This window comes from Acipenser ruthenus, chromosome 2 (genome assembly GCF_902713425.1).
Source record: "Acipenser ruthenus chromosome 2, fAciRut3.2 maternal haplotype, whole genome shotgun sequence".
Classification (NCBI taxonomy): domain Eukaryota; kingdom Metazoa; phylum Chordata; class Actinopteri; order Acipenseriformes; family Acipenseridae; genus Acipenser; species Acipenser ruthenus.
The window spans coordinates 8,655,006-8,672,173 of record NC_081190.1 but is presented as its reverse complement, the minus strand read 5'-3'; the positions used below and the strand labels follow the sequence as shown (position 1 = coordinate 8,672,173).

Here is a 17,168-nt window from a genome sequence, read left to right as displayed (position 1 = left end):
AATACCTTAAAACAGGGGAAGTCAGGACCCATGGTTCATGCTCAGGTGCAGGCAGGTTTTAGACGTATTGTATTCATGATTAAACACATTCACCTGCAGTCAGTGCGCATATTTAACCACACAGAGGATATGAGTCACAGTTTGATCTCAATGCTGGCAAACCTGAAATTGCTGCATAGGGCCATGTTATACAGCAATCAGAGACGTTTGATGTTGCCTATGTGTGCTTCTGTGATTATCCAGTACCTGTAGCAGGTAGAAGAAATGCTGATAGGCCTCCAGCTTCTTTCTTTTCTCCAGGCTTAGTCCCTTTATCCCCTGCTTGTCGCCCATAACCATCTCCTCCACCTGGCCTTTGCTCTTTTTGTTCAGCTTCTTGCTGTGCGACACTACATCCTATTGAAGTAGGAAAAGAGAGATTTCTGCTATATGCAAAGTAGAGACTTCTATGGAGCAGTTTAACAAGGCATGGCTTTTTAACTTTGTAGCGTTGCATTTAAAGAAAAAAAGAAAAACTGTACATGTTTAAACTGGTTACTATACAAAACTATGCATCACCACTGAAAAGGAAGGCAGCTTCAGTGTGATAGTGTAATCCCCTGGTGGGGACACATCCTGCATTCTTACATGCAAACTGAGTGCAAAGCACTACAGTGTAAAAAAAAACAAACAAACACAGGCTTTCATTTATTATACACAAAACCTACCAAACACAAACTGTTTAAAAACACTTCTGAAGCATGGTCGTTAGACTTGCTTCTGAGAGTAACAAAAGTACAGTACTTTACTGAAAAGTGTGGAACACATTAGCCTCAAAATAGGCAGGTTAGTTAAATGTGGCGGCGCTGTGGCTGACCTGCAGAGTGATCCTGTTCTTCACCAGCAGTCCGATCTTAATGTCCATCAGGTTGAGGTCCTTCTCCAGCTGCTGACTGGACCGGATCTTGGTCACCACCTCCTCCCTCAGCCTCGTCACCTCCAGCTCCTCCTGGAAGTCCAGGTTGCTCTGGTCCAGCAGGTGCACAAACTTGCGCACAACATTCAGGGGTGGGCTCTCAGCACCAGCTATAATGTGATGAAGAACACATTGCCATCGATTACCCTACACGCACTCGCCAAATTAATTACATTACTGTCTTCATAGCCCACTGCAGCACGTTGCTTGTCACAATATGCTGGAAATATCCGCAGGCTCGATCTGTTATCACCCGCTTGCGAGAAGAGCAGTGCTTTCTGGTTTTCATAAAATGTAGCCATTCAAAAATTCTGGATGAACACACAGGACAATGCAGCCACTATCAATGTATTTGGGAATGAGCAATAATGTTCATTGCATCTGTTTTTGTTTTGTTAAGCCTAATATTTAGGGACCCCAACAGCTGTTGATTCCAACTCATGAACTTCACATAAGAACTAGTAAGTTTACATAAGGACTAGCAAGTTTACTTAAGGACTAGCAAGTTTACTTAAGGACTAGCAAGTTTACTTAAGGACTAGCAAGTTTACTTAAGGACTAGCAAGTTTACTTAAGGACTAGCAAGTTTACTTAAGGACTAGCAAGTTTACATAAGGACTAGCAAGTTTACATAAGGACTAGCAAGTTTACATAAGGTACTAGTCCTTAGGACTAGTCCCCCTGTGTTTCTAAGCCTGTACAGTATAGGTTTAGTGGATCTCATGACACTTGATGAGTTTAGTGGATCTCATGACACTTGATGAATTCCACACTAGTGTATTTTCTCATTTTACTTCCTATATATTCTCTAGCATTTTAATAATTGACATTACATATATGCTTGCATGAATACACAGTATTTCAGTCAATTACTATTATTACAGAGAAACCCAAGTCTCTTGACCATACAAGCAGTCAGTTATACAAGCACTCACACACTGTAAGCATCCCCATCAGGAACAGTAAGAACTCAGCCAGCACTCAGGCACGCACACTGTAAGCATCCCCATTAGGAACAGTAAGAACTCAGCCAGCACTCACTCACGCACACACACACACACTGCAAGCATCCCCATCAGGAACAGTAAGAACTCAGCCAGCACTCACTCAAGCACACACACACACACACTGCAAGAATCCCCATCAGGAACAGTAAGAACTCAGCCAGCACTCACTCACGCACACACACACACTGTAAGCATCCCCATTAGGAACAGTAAGAACTCAGCCAGCACTCACTCACGCACGCTCACGCATGCACACACACTGTAAGCATCCCCATCAGGAACAGCAACAACTCAGCCAGCACTCACTCAGCGTTCTGTAGTCGTCTCTTGCTTTATTTGCTCTCAGGAAGGACTGGATTTTAACAATTTCATTTACCTGTGAGGAGCAAAAACCACAATTCATTTCATAGCCTTATATAGCCATAATCTAGATTGTGAATCACTGAATTGGGAGTAAAAATAAATATATGAAACATACAAAATAGACTATCCTTCAAAAGGTCTATTGGCCTTTATTAAAATATGAAACTTCTGCAGGAGATTGTTAAGATTATGGCATGGGTATATTAAATATTACCACTCAACTGCATTTACCCCACTCCCACCCACCTCAAAACTATCTGGTCGTCCCTCCAAAAGTAGAATAGACTTTGAAGAAGCATCATTAAAGTCATTGAGAGATTACAGAATAGGGCCCTAAATGTGTACATATTCCAGAAAGCATGATGGTAAAATACAAATACAATCACTATGAAGTAGTTGTGAAGTGGAAAGCTGTGCTGACTTACATGCTCTTTAAAATACTGCTTCCTTTTAGAATATCTTGTTCTTGCAATCCACATTTTCACCAATGCCTGAATCTGAAACAAACATTAACACTACAATTAAAAGATTGTAAAAGTTTTACTTGAGCAAAATAATAAAAAGGCAAAAAAAAAGGTGCTTTTCAGAAGCTACCTGGATGAGCTGCTTTACAGAGAAGTCTAAACTGACCGAGTGTCATAATTACCATTAGCAACGCATTTAGGGACATTGGGATATTCAAGGTTTTAGACACAAGAACAGGTAGGCTTCCATACGATTAAGACATTGTACAGCGTTGTCCTCTGTCTGTATCATGCACTTATCATTCTTACTCATGCTTTACCGTGGTTTGACAATATTTTTACTATACGTTTAGTTTCCTTCAACTTGGTTACCTTGACAATGGTTGGTTCGTTATCTTGGAGTACTTTTATTCTGTTTGTGTAGGTCTTCCTTTGTTTATATCCTTTCCAGGAAGCCTGGAAAGATATATATATATATATTTAATATATATTACATCACAGCGACTGAAAATGCAATCCTTATCAGATTAATTTCCCTGGTAATCCCACTGGGGATAAATGATTTGCAATGGATACAGGAATGACATATGGACAGTATGACTGTACCTGCAGTTTGACAACAGTGGGCTCCTGTTTGTGGAGGTACTCCAGTCTCTCCCTGTGCCTCTTCCTCACCAGATACCCTCTGGTCCAGGCCTGCAGCTGAACGACCAGGCCCTCGTGTTCCAGCCACAGCTGCTCCCGGTTGTATTCTGCAGTAATTCCTCCAACAATACTCTAGCACAGAGGAAATGATTAACACAATGTACAATTGTTATGCTTTGCTATGACATGGTAATGCAGGTTCAAGAACACACATATTAACAACACAATGGGAACTGAAGGTATGCACTAATTGGCTTATGCAGCATTGGACACACAACAGGATATTAAATACATCAATATGTGTGGAAGGTGTCTTTATGACGGTTTTGTGCGGTGAATCTTCATTTTATCATAGAAAAAGCCCACAATCCACACAGCAGTCATTTTACTTTTATGTGTATATAACTAACATCACATATACTCAGATTAATGTTATATTTCTTGAACGCCCAACAGAATCTATGTATACAACGGCACACTAAAATCAACTGGATCCACTTCAAGATTTCCCACACCTGTATTTCTTCCTTTGTTAGCTGAGTGTTATTTTGTATAAATCCTTTGGGTTCATCCCAAGTTCCCTCGGAGCTTTGCAAACTGTAGTAATAATCGTACTTGTCCTTAACTCTGTGCTTCACCCATGCGCTGCCGTTGGAGCCTGTGTGAGGCGCAACAAAGATAAACAAGAAATTAAAGAAATTAAATGCAATCATAATGCTAGAAATTAGGGATAACACATTTGAACAGAGTTCACATGAACAACAGGTCTTGCTGCAATTACAATCTGCCAGGGGCTACAGTAGGTGGTGATGTGTGCAATTGCACAAGGCTCTGCAGACTTGAGTAAAGTTGTACCTTCTCCAGTTTTGTCATGCTTTTTTTCACACAGGATTTTCCAGTATGCGTCTGAGCACTCTGCCAGCACAGCCCTCAGTCCTACATCAGGGCACTGCAGTGCAGTGAGCATCTGCTGGGCATCTCCACCTTCAACACATCTGTTCACTTCCGCGATGGCAACCGCCACTAGAAACCAAGCAGCAGAGAATCACAGCTTCATTCAACAAACCAAACAATAACTCGACTCAAATCAAAACCTTTATTATCCACACGAGTCAACGGAGAACCAATTCTCATTTACAATGACGACCTGGCAAGAGGCTCACACCACCACAGCACACACAAAACACAATAAAGAAGGAGTAAAAAAACAAAACAAAAACACAACACAATCAAACTCATTGACAGATGCAACAAAATACATTCACCTACGGCATGTTACCAGGGCTAAATCATAGATTTAGTTATTAATTTATACACACACACAAACTCACACACATACTGTACAGTACTGTAAAGTGTTTTTTGCAGTTATAACATGTGGAAATAACAAGCTTCATCCATCTAAAAGGTTTTACAGCTTCATAACAGCGGTCTCAATATAAAAACAAAAAAACGAATGCATGCATCATTTCATGTATGTTTTTTGCAGATACACACACGGGAAGTGTTCCCTCCTTACATTTCAAGGCTTCTTCCTCATTCCTATTGGCGCCATGAATCCCACCCTGTATCTCGTCAAGCCACAGCACTGCTGAATCATCCCCAGACTCCTACAAGAGGAAAGAAAGAAATGCAGCAATAGATTTAGTGCACAAAGGCATCATGCATTAACCGCAGCTTGAAAACATCCTCTAGTTGATTATCCCTCCCTGCAATATTCAAGCAGTAGCTCACTCCAGGGAGCACGGAGCAGTAAAGGAGTGGGTACAATCAGATCCAAGACCAAGAACAGGCCATGTGTCCTCTAGTCGTAGCTATGATGTAAAAAGTGCTTTGTTCTTAAAAACAGCGGTTCCATGCCTCATCTGTTCTGTGTGCCCTTTGAACTTCCCAGCTGCTACATTTATATAGACTCAGAGTGCCACTTATTGTTCACTAGTCTTTAATATTATTATTTTGAAATACCGGTTGAACATACCGTACTTGGGCACTATATCAGTATTTGCTACACAAGCACAACTCCACTACATCCAAGACATGTAGACAATTATTCCTTTGAAAATACCACAAGGCTGTAACATAACAAAGATTGCTAAACCTTGCTAAACAGCACATGGAGGAGAAAAGCTATGTCCCAAGTGTTACTGTGACAAGGTGTGGTTCAATGAGGTTTCCTTTTGCACAAATCGAGCAGCTCGATCCCTAGCTATTCGCTTTTAATTCAAAAGCAGCAGCGGCTAAAACACTTTTCACAACGTTTATGTTAGTGCACTGTGCTCTGGACTAGTACCCAGTACACCCCCCCCCCCCCCCCCAATATCTGCACTATTGCTGTGCAGTCACTAGGGGCTTTATAACCACATTATAGGGTGTTGAAAAACCTTATAAAATCTACTATATTCTCTTAGGCAATGCTACAGATACCTGCAGGCTCATTTACAGTTCTCAGTTGTCAGCTTAACCAGTTTATCTTACAAAAATCATTGTAAAAACAACCTCTAACGTGGATGCAAACGCAGGTAAAGACAATAACTATAAAAAGAGCCATGTAGAATTCATATGGGGAAAGCAGGAGATCACATTATTTTTTTTTTCAGGCACATACTGTATGGGGTTCACTCGGAACCAAAGCAGACTTTCTGTTTATTAAGGCTGTCTTTAAAATCAAAAGGATTTAAGTCTTTAGCATAACATTAAAAATATGACGTTGGCATTTCAGTTGGTTTGTATTGCAGGCAGGAGGGGCGGTTATGTTTAAGAGATATGCATACAGCATGTTAGTAAATCTGCTTACACAGCCAGTTCCTCTCAAGTTCCTACTGCAGTTCACAAAGCACTAACTAAAGCACTGAAGAGTCCAGCCCCACCCATGGACTCGCCCGCCCACACAACTGAACCTGCTTGTTCAAGATGCAAAACCACTGGAAATATGATACAGTTCAAGCAGCACAAGCGAGACTCAACCTTGTCAATACATTACTTAGTGGGAGAAGAAACACCACAAATATCTCTCTCTCTCAACAAGAACTGGGAATATATCTTTGTATAACAAAACCTGCCTTTTGAAAACCAGATTGAGAAGTGTACTGTACAATCCAATCAACACAATGAAGAGATTACTGCTGTTATCAGCGGCTGTTTTTCTGTACCTGGATCCTGTTCTATGCGAGAACGGTAAGTGTTAAAAACTACTTTTCAAAACAATGGACTTCAGCAAGTAAAATGTTTTTTTTATTGAATTTAATTTGTGCGACGCTCTTAACTTGGCTGCTATTTGAGGACTATAATCATATTCCTGTATGAGTGATTTTGACCAAAGAACAAACTGAAAAAAACAAAAAAAACGCTTATACAGTTCCCTAAATTAAGTCAAAGGGGAGGGTAAAATGCATACAAGTTTATACAAGACTACAGTATTATTTTTTTTTTAATATTTATAAAAAAACAAAAAAACAGAAACACTGTAGTTTACAGCAAGTGGTTAAACATGTGGTTAAACGATGCGATGTATTTTGGGTAGATTTACAATGAAAACAGATATATTTTAATAAAATGAAGCGTTTAGGTACAAAAGTTAATTATGCTTTTTTCTTTGTTACAGGTTCAAATTCACATATGTCAGATATTACTAATGTACTTAAAACCTTCAATGCATCACCAGTTGGAGAAGAGCCGTGGCTTTACATTGACAACCCCTCAACCATTGAGTACCTATCTGGTGATATCAGCACTCTGGTTATTCCAGCTGTATATATCCTGGTTGTAATAACAGGGCTTCCAGCCAACGCTGTCGTTTTGTGGATGCTTCTCTCCAAAACCAAGACTTTCTCCACTGCAGTATTATACTTTAGCCTGGCCCTTTCTGATCTGCTGTTTTTGGTCACGCTAACTTTTAAAATCCATTACCATCTCAATGGCAACAACTGGACATTAGGAGAGACCATGTGTCAAGTGGTGACAGCCAGCTTCTACGGGAATATGTACTGTACTATTCTCAACCACATGTGCCTTAGCATAAACCGCTACCTGGCCATTGTTCATCCCTTCACTTACAGAAGCCTTCCGAAAAGAAAGTGTGCTATAGGGAGCTGCATTCTGGTGTGGGCATGCTTCTTTGCTGCCATGGCGCCCGTTTTCTTCATCACACAGAGCTACACTATACCGCAGATTGGGAATTCTTTCTCAACCTGTCACGATGTACTCCCACATTCTGAGAAAAGGTTCTTGCTCAAATTCTACTCTGTGCTCTTACCAGTGTGGGGATTTTTTATACCCCTCATAGTCGCTTCGTTCTGCTACATTTCAATTCTCAGGAATCTGGACAAGTCTGAACAGATCTGGTATTGGTATATGAAAATGACTGGGTTGTTCTTCCTCATTTTTATCATTTGCTTCACCCCAAGTAATATCATCAATGTTGTTCACTATATCAGATTGTACAGTATTGGTAAAGACAACTTTTACATTTATTATAACATAGCCATGTGTTTCAACAGCCTACACAGCAGTCTCGATCCATTCCTCTTCTTCTTAAGAACAAAATCCTCAGGTTTACATTTTCATGCATCATCCAATAGGAAAATCCTCAGCACGTCTTAGTAACACAGCAATCTGTGCAGAAGTTACCTGGATATATGAGACAACAGCCACTTTGCACGGAACAAAATCAAATGCCATAAAAAACAAACTGAGTCACATGCTGTAGAGCAAGAGGCCCTGTATACATCATGTAGATACTGTACATTTAAAGAAACTGAATATATTCTGAAAATGTTGATATTTGGAATAGTAATCTATATGCATTTTATTTAACTTGTTATGCTTTTTTTGTATATAAAGTACCAGGAAAAAAAAAGCGGTTCTCACACCTTTTCCAGTGGTGGCAAATTTGAGGGGACTTGTTATACTACTTTTCTGCAAAATATTTTTATATATATATATATATAAAAAAATGAGAGTACAGGGAGCGGAGAGAGCGAGGCGAATAAGAGAAACAGCTGCTAAGTATCTGCTTATTTGTTTATTTCTATTGGTTTGGCCAATGTGCCCTTTTGTTTTGTTGTGTTTTGTTTGTTTAAATATTTTTGTTTATTTATTTAATAAAATCAGCTGGGCGCCGTTGTGTTCAGCTTCACCCGCCCATCCACTGTTTTGTTTCTGTTACTTCCTGGTCCGTGACGTCACCACACCTCACCACTGCAATCCATCCTGCCACAACAGTATTTCAGGTTAGATACAAAATACCACATTTAAATGTCAGTTTTTTGTGAAGTATATGGAAAACCATATGTTAAAGTAACATTATTCAGTAGGTTTCATTCGATTTTATGAAGCAAAATTAGATCATTCTATAAGGTGACGTAAAACTTTTGGCAATAGCTGTGCACTGAAAACATGTCACTTACAGGAAAGCCAGTGAATGGTGCTGGGAACACAAGCCTAAGATTCTGAACGTTTTGTGCTTAAACAAATACAAATTTACCATAATGTGTTCATCTGCATCAGATAATGTGAGGTGTACATTATCAAGTGATGGTAACCTGAGTTCTACTGAAATTGTTTTCTGATCTTTAAATTATCTGTGGAAACATTTTTGAAAATATGGAGCATGGGTCAAAGTAGACAGAGCTCTGGCCTCAAAAAGGGAACATAAAGTACCTTGTTAAATGAGGAGCACTGTAACAGGGCGAGCAGCCCTGTACATTGTTTTGTTTATTTTTAGATCGGGGTCTCCCCCTCCGCCCCTGTGCAGATTGTTTTGTATTGTTTATTTATTTTTATTGTATTATATTTATGACGGCGTACCACCGTGTTATTGTTTTGTTTATTGTTAAAACGTGTCCTGGCAGAGGCGAGATCGGTGCTCGTCCTCTGCCAGGAGTAATAATTAAAACTCGTGCAGAAGGTGGCCATCTCCCGAATTAATTAGGTGATTTAATTTGTTGCTAATCGGGAGATGGTCACCTGTTATAAAAAGCCTGCAGCTCTCTAGATCAGGGGGGGTGTCAGAAGGAGAGAGTGTGCGAGAGGAGTGACGGAGAAACGAGAGAAAGAAAGTAAACATAGGAACAGTGAAGGCAATCTGCCCAGCCTGACCTGTGTTGCAGTTATTTTGTGTTCGTGATTTGTTTTTGTTTACCCTTTTATTTTGCTCTGTGAGCGAGTGTTTTCTGTTTAAATATTTTATTTATTTTTGGATTGCTTTAAATAAAACGGCGCCCGCGCCACTGCACCATACCTTTTGTTTTGTTGTGCCTTCTTCTGGTCTGACGTCACCCTCAGCCATTCCTGCCACACGCACATTCTGTTTATCAATTTAATTAAACTCCTGTATAATGACTGACAGCACAGTCAGAAGGGTTGTATCTGAACTGAGGTTTTAGATCTTTGGCCAAAACATTTTGCAATATTGAACCCTATTTACAACCTTCTTTTACACAAGTTATTGAGTGTATTACATTGTGGCGTGCACTACATTTGAACTTTAATCTAGAGAACCACTATGTGGCAAATGCCACATAAATGGTGTTAAATATATCATTTTCTGTTCTTTAATTAGGATGGATTAAACCTGGCCAGGTTAAAATAAATTGTTTGTTTGTGCCCTATTTATAATTTTTATCTCTCGTTTAGTTTAGTTGTCCAGGCTTGAGGGGGCATTTCTCAGGGTTCATTGTATTAGGATGATTATTTTTAGGCCTTGTCTTCATTGAAGTCATTTGGTTTCAGGCGAGAAACTGGGGAAACGGAGATCGATTCACAACCAAAGGAACAACGTGCAGCTGATCATCAGACACACGGGAGGAGTGGAGAGACTCTTAAATCTTTTCTTTTACGCCGAACATTGCTGGATTACAATTGTTTTTTTTTCATAGTACTATGAGCGTTTGTTTTGATACTTTATTTTTTCTTGAAAAACATTTTTTGCAAGTTTGTTTTTGGAGAAAAATAATTGACTGTTTCTGTTTTTTTTCTTTTGCAATAAGGAACTTTATAGCTGCATTAATTTACATGGACTGGTTTCCTTTATATCAATACTCTTGTTTTTGCTTTGAATTGTACTTTTGTGTGCAATATGTTACTAGCAGTCTCCAGTGTTAATGAGGTTATTTTAGGTGTTGTTATATCTTTGCCGTGATATCTGTTTCATTCAGTGTGGAGTAGTGGTTAGGGCTCTGGACTCTTGACCGGAGGGTCGTGGGTTCCCAGGAGGGGGACACTGCTGCTGTACCCTTGAGCAAGGTACTTCAACTAGATTGCGCCAGTAAAAACCCAACTGTATAAATGGGTAATTGTATGTAAAAAAAAAAAAAAAGTGTAAAAAATGATGTAATTGTATGTAAAAAATAATGTGATATCTTGTAACAATTGTAAGTCGCCCTGGATAAGGGTGTCTGCTAAGAAATAAATAAATAAATAAATAAATAAATAAATAAATAATAATTCAGTTCCAAAATACACATATTAATGTATACACTATATGCATTGCCTTGAGCTACAGTTTCGTATAGGGTAATAATCCTTAAGAGATACAACTGCTTCCTTTACATTGATATGATAAGTTTTGGTCCCATTATTTGCTGTAAATCAGACTTCATCTGTTTTTCAAATCGGTTAGTTTTGGCTTGTGTCTTAAAAGGCTGGTTGTGACAGCTTCTCCAATTGTCCTTTAGCACAAGTGTATCAAAATTATTATTTATTTATTTCTTAGCAGACGCCCTTATCCAGGGCGGTCTGGGGGTCCATGGAGGCTGTTTGTCTATCTGTCACTTTCCTGTTTTTCACTCATTCATTCTTTGTGCAGGTAGTACCGCTTATCCAATTATAATGTAACCTGAAAGGGGGCATTCTTTGGCACAGGGGAGACATCTGTCTGTCTATCTATGTCAAACTTCTCTTTTCAAGTTACCACCAACTTGCTTTGACTTACTATTTAGTGCCATTTAAAGGAAAATTATAATGGCACTTGCTACAGACAAACACCACCTGCAAGCTCCACTACATAGCTCAATCCTGCCATCCTGTCCAGCATAAATGCAGTCCAGAAATAAAAATACATTCTCAATTGAGTGCAGCTGCAATGGACTGAAATTTATAACATTTAGTGAAGAAAATATCACGTCACACACCACTAAATGAATGGAGAACTTGTTCTTTTAGGCATGGGGAAGCTCTTACCTGGCACTTGTGTGTTCTAGCATGCTGAAGCACATCTTGGTAGTGTCTGGCTGTTGGTGGCTTCACAGCTTGCAGCTTGGCTGTAGGCAACAGCAATGCTTCTAAAGTCTTCTCAGGGTCCCCGTCATTAAGAGCATCATTAATATAGCTGATGGCGATGATTCCTTAAAAGAGAACAACATTGACATGCAGTCTGTGCTTCTGTCCACTGCAATTTACCAACAATCCTTTGCTTCAGCTTATGACTCCAGCTAGTCTGTGCCATGGTATTTACCTCTGGTTGTTATTGTTCAGTGAATGGGTTTGCTTTACTCCAAATCGATTTGCTGGTTTTTAAGCTCACAAGATGCATGATTTTTTTCTGAAATGTTGATATTTATAAGGTCCAAATTTCCTATCTATTCAGAGTGTATGCTATTTATTTCATGGTTTAATTATGAAAATCCCTTCCTCATTCAGGCAGTTTTAAAACTATTCCCTCACACAGTATTGACTTTTTTATTATTATTATTATTTTGTTTATTAGGCAACGCCTTTATCCAAGGCGACTTAAAGAGACTAGGGTGTGTGAACTATACATCCGCTGCAGAGTCACTTACAATTACGTCTCACCCGAAAGACGGAGCACAAGGAGGTTAATTGACTTGCTCAGGGTCACACAATGAGTCGGTGGCTGAGGTGGGATTTGAACCAGGGACCTCCTGGTTACAAGCCTGTTTCTTTAACCACTGGACCACACAGCTTCCTTTGGAAGAAAAGCGTCACCTGGTGACTGGGCACCACTGGTCAGTGTGGATGGAGTCTTAAGTGTTTTGGTATAAATACAATGTTATTAAATCACAGCTGACAAATCAGTCCGATCAGCTGTCTGCAATGTGTTCAAAAGCGTGTCTAGCTCTGTGACAGGGTGAGGAGCCCTGCACATGAAAAGGGGGCGGGGCAAAGCCCTGCCATAAATGGATTTGTTTAGTTTAGTTTAGTTATTAAAAACAAATGTATTTGTTTATTTTGTAACGGGGTACCCCTCCGCCCCTGTGCAATTTATTATTTTGTATTTGTTTTGTTGTATTATTATTATTATTATTATTATTATTATTATTATTATTATTATTATTATTAATAAATATAACGACAAAGTTTGTGTTATTTTTATTTAAATGTGTTCTGGCAGAGACGAGGTTGGCAGCTCGTCCTCTGCCAGTAGTATTAAAAAAAAACTTGTGCAGATTGTGGCCGAGGGGTAATGAGATAATTGATAGTTAACCCCTCGGCCACAGTAAATAAAAGCCTGCAGCTTTCTGCACTCGGGGTGGGTGTTCGGAAGAGTGGACGAGAGAGAGAGCGAGGAGAAAAAGGAAAAGAAAAAAAAAAAAATCAACATAAGATCAGTGAAAGCGATCTGCCCAGCCTGATCTGTGTGTTTGGTGTTTTGTTCGAGATTTGTGAGCAGTGTGTTTTATTTTTGTATTTAAAAATAAAATGGCGCCGCAGCGTCTTTTTGCACGGCAGTATTTTGCCTTTGTTTCCTTCCTGTATTCTGGCCTGCCGTCACCACATCGGCCAGCCCCGTCACAAGCTGATAAACAGCGATGGCATCGATCACCAGCTTTCTGCATATAGTACTACTAAACATCTAGCAAACAGAGCGGTTACGTTATGGACTAGCAAAACTACGCCAGCATTTTATTTTTTCCCAGCAAATTATACGCTGCCCAGCAAATTAAAAGTGTAAAAATAGTGTAACTAGCGTTAAATCAGAATATGGAAACCAGCACTTACAAAGTGCTCAACACATCCTCAGCTAGCTGATGTTTTCAGTTGAAATTTCATTCACTCAATTCATAAGTAATTCAGCACAATCTTTTTCTTTTACTACTACTACTCATGTCTGCCATGAAGAAAACAATGCCAATGTGAACATTTCTGGAAAAAGTATAATAAAAATGGTGATTGTGTTTAGCATTTCAAGTACTGTGCAACTGATGAATGCAAACTGCTGATTTCCGTTACACTTTTCTGGTGGCACAGTTGCTTTAAATGGCTGGTTTCACAGCCCCTAATCTTGGACTATCTTACCTGAGATAACATTAGTATTAGCACTAAAATCAGGGCCTTGAAACCAGCCATAAAAGCAACTGTGTCACCAGAAAAGTCCACTTTGTTCTAATATTCCTGAGCAAACCTACTTTCATGCTCTTCATGAACCTGGATATTGACTTCATCAATACACCTCTGGATGTCATTCCACGTCAGATACTCCTGGCCCTTGGCAGATGCATCAGCCTTGACAGACAACAGCAGATCAGCATAGCTGGACAAGGAGAGGAAAACAATACGATGAAGGAACAGGTTTTCTGCACTCACTAACAGAAAGAGAAATCCTATTACATAATAATGAAGTTTATGCATTATTATTATTATTTGTTTTATTTAGCAGACGCCTTTATCCAAGGCGACTTACAGAGACTAGGGTGTGTGAACTATGCATCAGCTGCAGAGTCACTTACACCTACGTCTCACCCGAAAGACGGAGCATAAGGATGTTAAGTGACTTGCTCAGGGTCACACAATGAGTCAGTGACTGAGGTGGGATCTGAACCGGGGACCTCCTGGTTACAAGCCCTTTTCTTTAACCACTGGACCACACAGCCTCCTTCATCATAAACTTTTAGTTCAACATGTATTTGTTTTTGATAAACCTGAATAACTATTTACATGAAATGCAGAGAAGGCAGGCCTGTTTATACAGCCTATGTAGAGGCATTTCTTTATGTTCTTAGGATGTATGTGTCTCATTTTCATTACTTCCAGCAAAACAATCGAGGTTGATTTGATCACAGTCAACAGGAGCCAGACTGTTTTTAGAGCACTTTCCAGCCCTGGGGGAAGCAACCTGCCCTTGGTGATCCTGGGATTATCCTGGGATTACCACCACAAATAAGTGGTTCGTGTACTCCAGGTGGATTTCCTGGGAATGTAAAATGCTTAAGAAAATAATAAAATCCAGCCGTGTCAGGGTACAGGTTGATTAAATCAATCACTTAGTTCTATTATTAATAATTTATAGGTACAGCTCTCTCTAGAATGCAGTGAACAAGAGTGTCATCTAATGGCACAGGTCAATAATTGATTTGTACCTTTACACCATGTGTGTGTGTATGCATATATATATATATATATATATATATATATATATATATATATATATATATATATATATATATATAATAAATAATCAAAGTAACATAGTATAGATTTTCCCAGTACAGCTTTCAAAACTTGGACAAGATACAGGAAGCCAAAATCATTATCTTCTTGATACTATAAAAAAAACAAAACGTTTTGTTAAGCAGAAAAGGGGGTTTAGGGTTAAGAAGCACCCTGCCTAGCAGTAAATAGAGATGGTTTCTGTTTAAACGTCTCTATTGAAATCACACTTCCAATATAAAGGGATGTGCGAATCTTATTACATATTTATTATTACAATTAAACAGGAGTTAAAGCAATCGTTTCTGAACACCAGTAAGCCCCATGTACGTGAAAGCCTGACGCACCGCTGGAAGTTCCCCTCATCCAGGTTGCTGAACCCCATGGGTAAATCACTCAGCTGCTCGATCACCCCCTGCGGATCTCTGGAGTCTAAAACTTCATTCAGAACAGCAACTGCTGACAGCATCTCCACTGCCACGATGAGCTCCTCATGAGCCAGCTGCTGCTGCAGGAAACATAGGGAAGAAAAAAACAACTGATTCAGACAGCTCTGAACCACAACAGACACAAGCATGTTAAGCTGCAATTATCACCAACAGTTATTTGCTAAATAAAATACATACGTAAAAAGCCTTCTATTCAAAGGATAATACAATCAGACATGGTCTTCTGTCTGTCCAGCTGTAAGAGTCAGTTTCATTCATAGCACTGAACCTTGCAGATATCGTCAAATCACCAGGTTACATACTCGGATACTTCAGTACCTTGACTTTACAAACCTCCTAACAAATTGCATTACAACTTGCGGGTGCGAAGAGAATAAACTAAACTAAAAACTAAAATGAATTGGTTCTGTAGATATACGTGCAAGTGTAAAGGGTCCCTGAGTGAATGTAATGCTACTACACCTCTTTAGTAACCCAACATGAATCAAGGCTGTTGTGACGCCTCGAGTGAAATCAACCTTGCGCTACAGGATCAGTGTGAGGACCTTACCGCAGGGTTCTGATTCTGCAGGTTGAACAGTTCTGTTTGGTACAAGTCAGCAGCAGATTCATAAACAACTGGCAACTGGGCCTCTGGGTTCATCAGCTCAGCCACTGTCTGAGCAGAGTCTCCTTGGCGTATTGCTGCGTTTACTGCTGCCACGGCTTCCAGTTCTAGAACAGTGCAAAGCAGGACAAGGGGGCACAGGCACATTACAGGACTATAAATCAGAGAGCAAAAAGGAAATGAGGCTTACTATATAAACATGTGTATAGTGCATTTCACTACCAGATCAAAGGATCTGGACCCTGCAATAAGAACCATACTACACAGTAGAGGAATAGGAGAGGGGTATACCTATTCCTATATAGCGAACACTTGATTATCCAAATGAATATCATGCATCTTCAATGGAGCCTGGATCTTGAAACGAACGTGTGCTTCTGGTTTGGACAACTGAGGGTTTGCTTTATTAATATACAATGGAAGCGCTGTTAAAATTGTAAATACTGCTACTGATACACTACTGCTACTGATCTCAGATGGAGGCAGAAAATAAATGTGCAACCCTACTTACTTCGCTTGTGAGCTTCTGCAAAATCATTGCAAGTGCTGACAACCTGCTGGATGTCCGCTCTGTCCAGCTGAACTGGAGCACCAGCTTGCTGTAATCCAGGACAGAGAGATCGCATTACATGGAGTTATAACAAGCTCTCCACACTTACTGTGTGTTGCACTCCTGCAGCCAGACCGTACTCATCTCATCACACGGAGCAGCAGTCTAGCTATGGAGGAGGGGGAAGGGATTGTGCCATCAGGGGGTAGGGGAGAATGAAAAAGAATACACTGCACACTGATTGGCAAGCGGGCAAAAGTTCATGGTACAATATGTAACAACCTCCCTCCCACCCCCATGACGCAAGCAGGAGCCTGGTTACCTCGGTCTTCTGCTCTTTATACAATGAGAAGTGTTCCAGGTACCAGGACGAGTTGCCCTCCATCACTCTCACAAGCCCCAGCGCAGGCACCCTCAGGCTGCCAAGCAGGGCAGCTTCATCTTGCCTGTTAATAGCATCATTCACCTGAGCCAGCGCTACGTGGGCTGAAATAATGAGAAATAAAAAAGGGATTTTCAGTGCTCTGCTTTACCATCATTCACTAGTGAGCTGTCAACATGATTTTTAGTAGAGCATTTTACAGTACTGGGGAATCTCCTGTGGTTATCCAAGATAGAGCTGCAAAAACAGATTATTTGTATTGATGCAGAGGCTGGCACCCAACTAGGATCCTGATTGGGCAAATATGCCATTCCACTTGAAACAATTGGGGGGAAAAAAAACAAAAAAAACAACATCTGTT

The 17,168-nt window shown here is 39.9% G+C and overlaps 2 protein-coding genes across 5 annotated transcripts in view; one reads left to right on the top strand and one right to left on the bottom strand.

The window, feature by feature from the left end:
• LOC117403549 (ras GTPase-activating-like protein IQGAP1) overlaps positions 1 to 17,168 on the bottom strand; it is a 100,072-nt gene that overhangs the window by 32,184 nt on the left and 50,720 nt on the right. For all 4 annotated transcript variants that reach the window (XM_058988370.1, XM_034928592.2, XM_058988375.1 and 1 more), the window contains exons 10-24: positions 16,748 to 16,911; positions 16,387 to 16,474; positions 15,819 to 15,982; positions 15,167 to 15,327; positions 13,799 to 13,923; positions 11,613 to 11,776; positions 4,954 to 5,044; positions 4,290 to 4,457; positions 3,950 to 4,092; positions 3,396 to 3,566; positions 3,162 to 3,245; positions 2,751 to 2,822; positions 2,269 to 2,338; positions 857 to 1,065; positions 247 to 396 (exon numbers count right to left, since the gene is read on the bottom strand). In XM_058988370.1, the coding sequence (XP_058844353.1) occupies positions 247 to 396; positions 857 to 1,065; positions 2,269 to 2,338; positions 2,751 to 2,822; positions 3,162 to 3,245; positions 3,396 to 3,566; positions 3,950 to 4,092; positions 4,290 to 4,457; positions 4,954 to 5,044; positions 11,613 to 11,776; positions 13,799 to 13,923; positions 15,167 to 15,327; positions 15,819 to 15,982; positions 16,387 to 16,474; positions 16,748 to 16,911 (2,024 nt within the window). The remainder of the gene's footprint in view (positions 1 to 246; positions 397 to 856; positions 1,066 to 2,268; positions 2,339 to 2,750; positions 2,823 to 3,161; positions 3,246 to 3,395; positions 3,567 to 3,949; positions 4,093 to 4,289; positions 4,458 to 4,953; positions 5,045 to 11,612; positions 11,777 to 13,798; positions 13,924 to 15,166; positions 15,328 to 15,818; positions 15,983 to 16,386; positions 16,475 to 16,747; positions 16,912 to 17,168) is intronic.
• LOC117403551 (proteinase-activated receptor 3) lies at positions 6,350 to 9,671 on the top strand. The gene is made up of 2 exons (XM_034005733.3): positions 6,350 to 6,608; positions 7,036 to 9,671. The coding sequence occupies exons 1-2, from the start codon at positions 6,542 to 6,544 to the stop codon at positions 8,031 to 8,033; spliced, it is 1,065 nt and encodes a 354-aa protein (XP_033861624.3). The 5' UTR covers positions 6,350 to 6,541; the 3' UTR covers positions 8,034 to 9,671.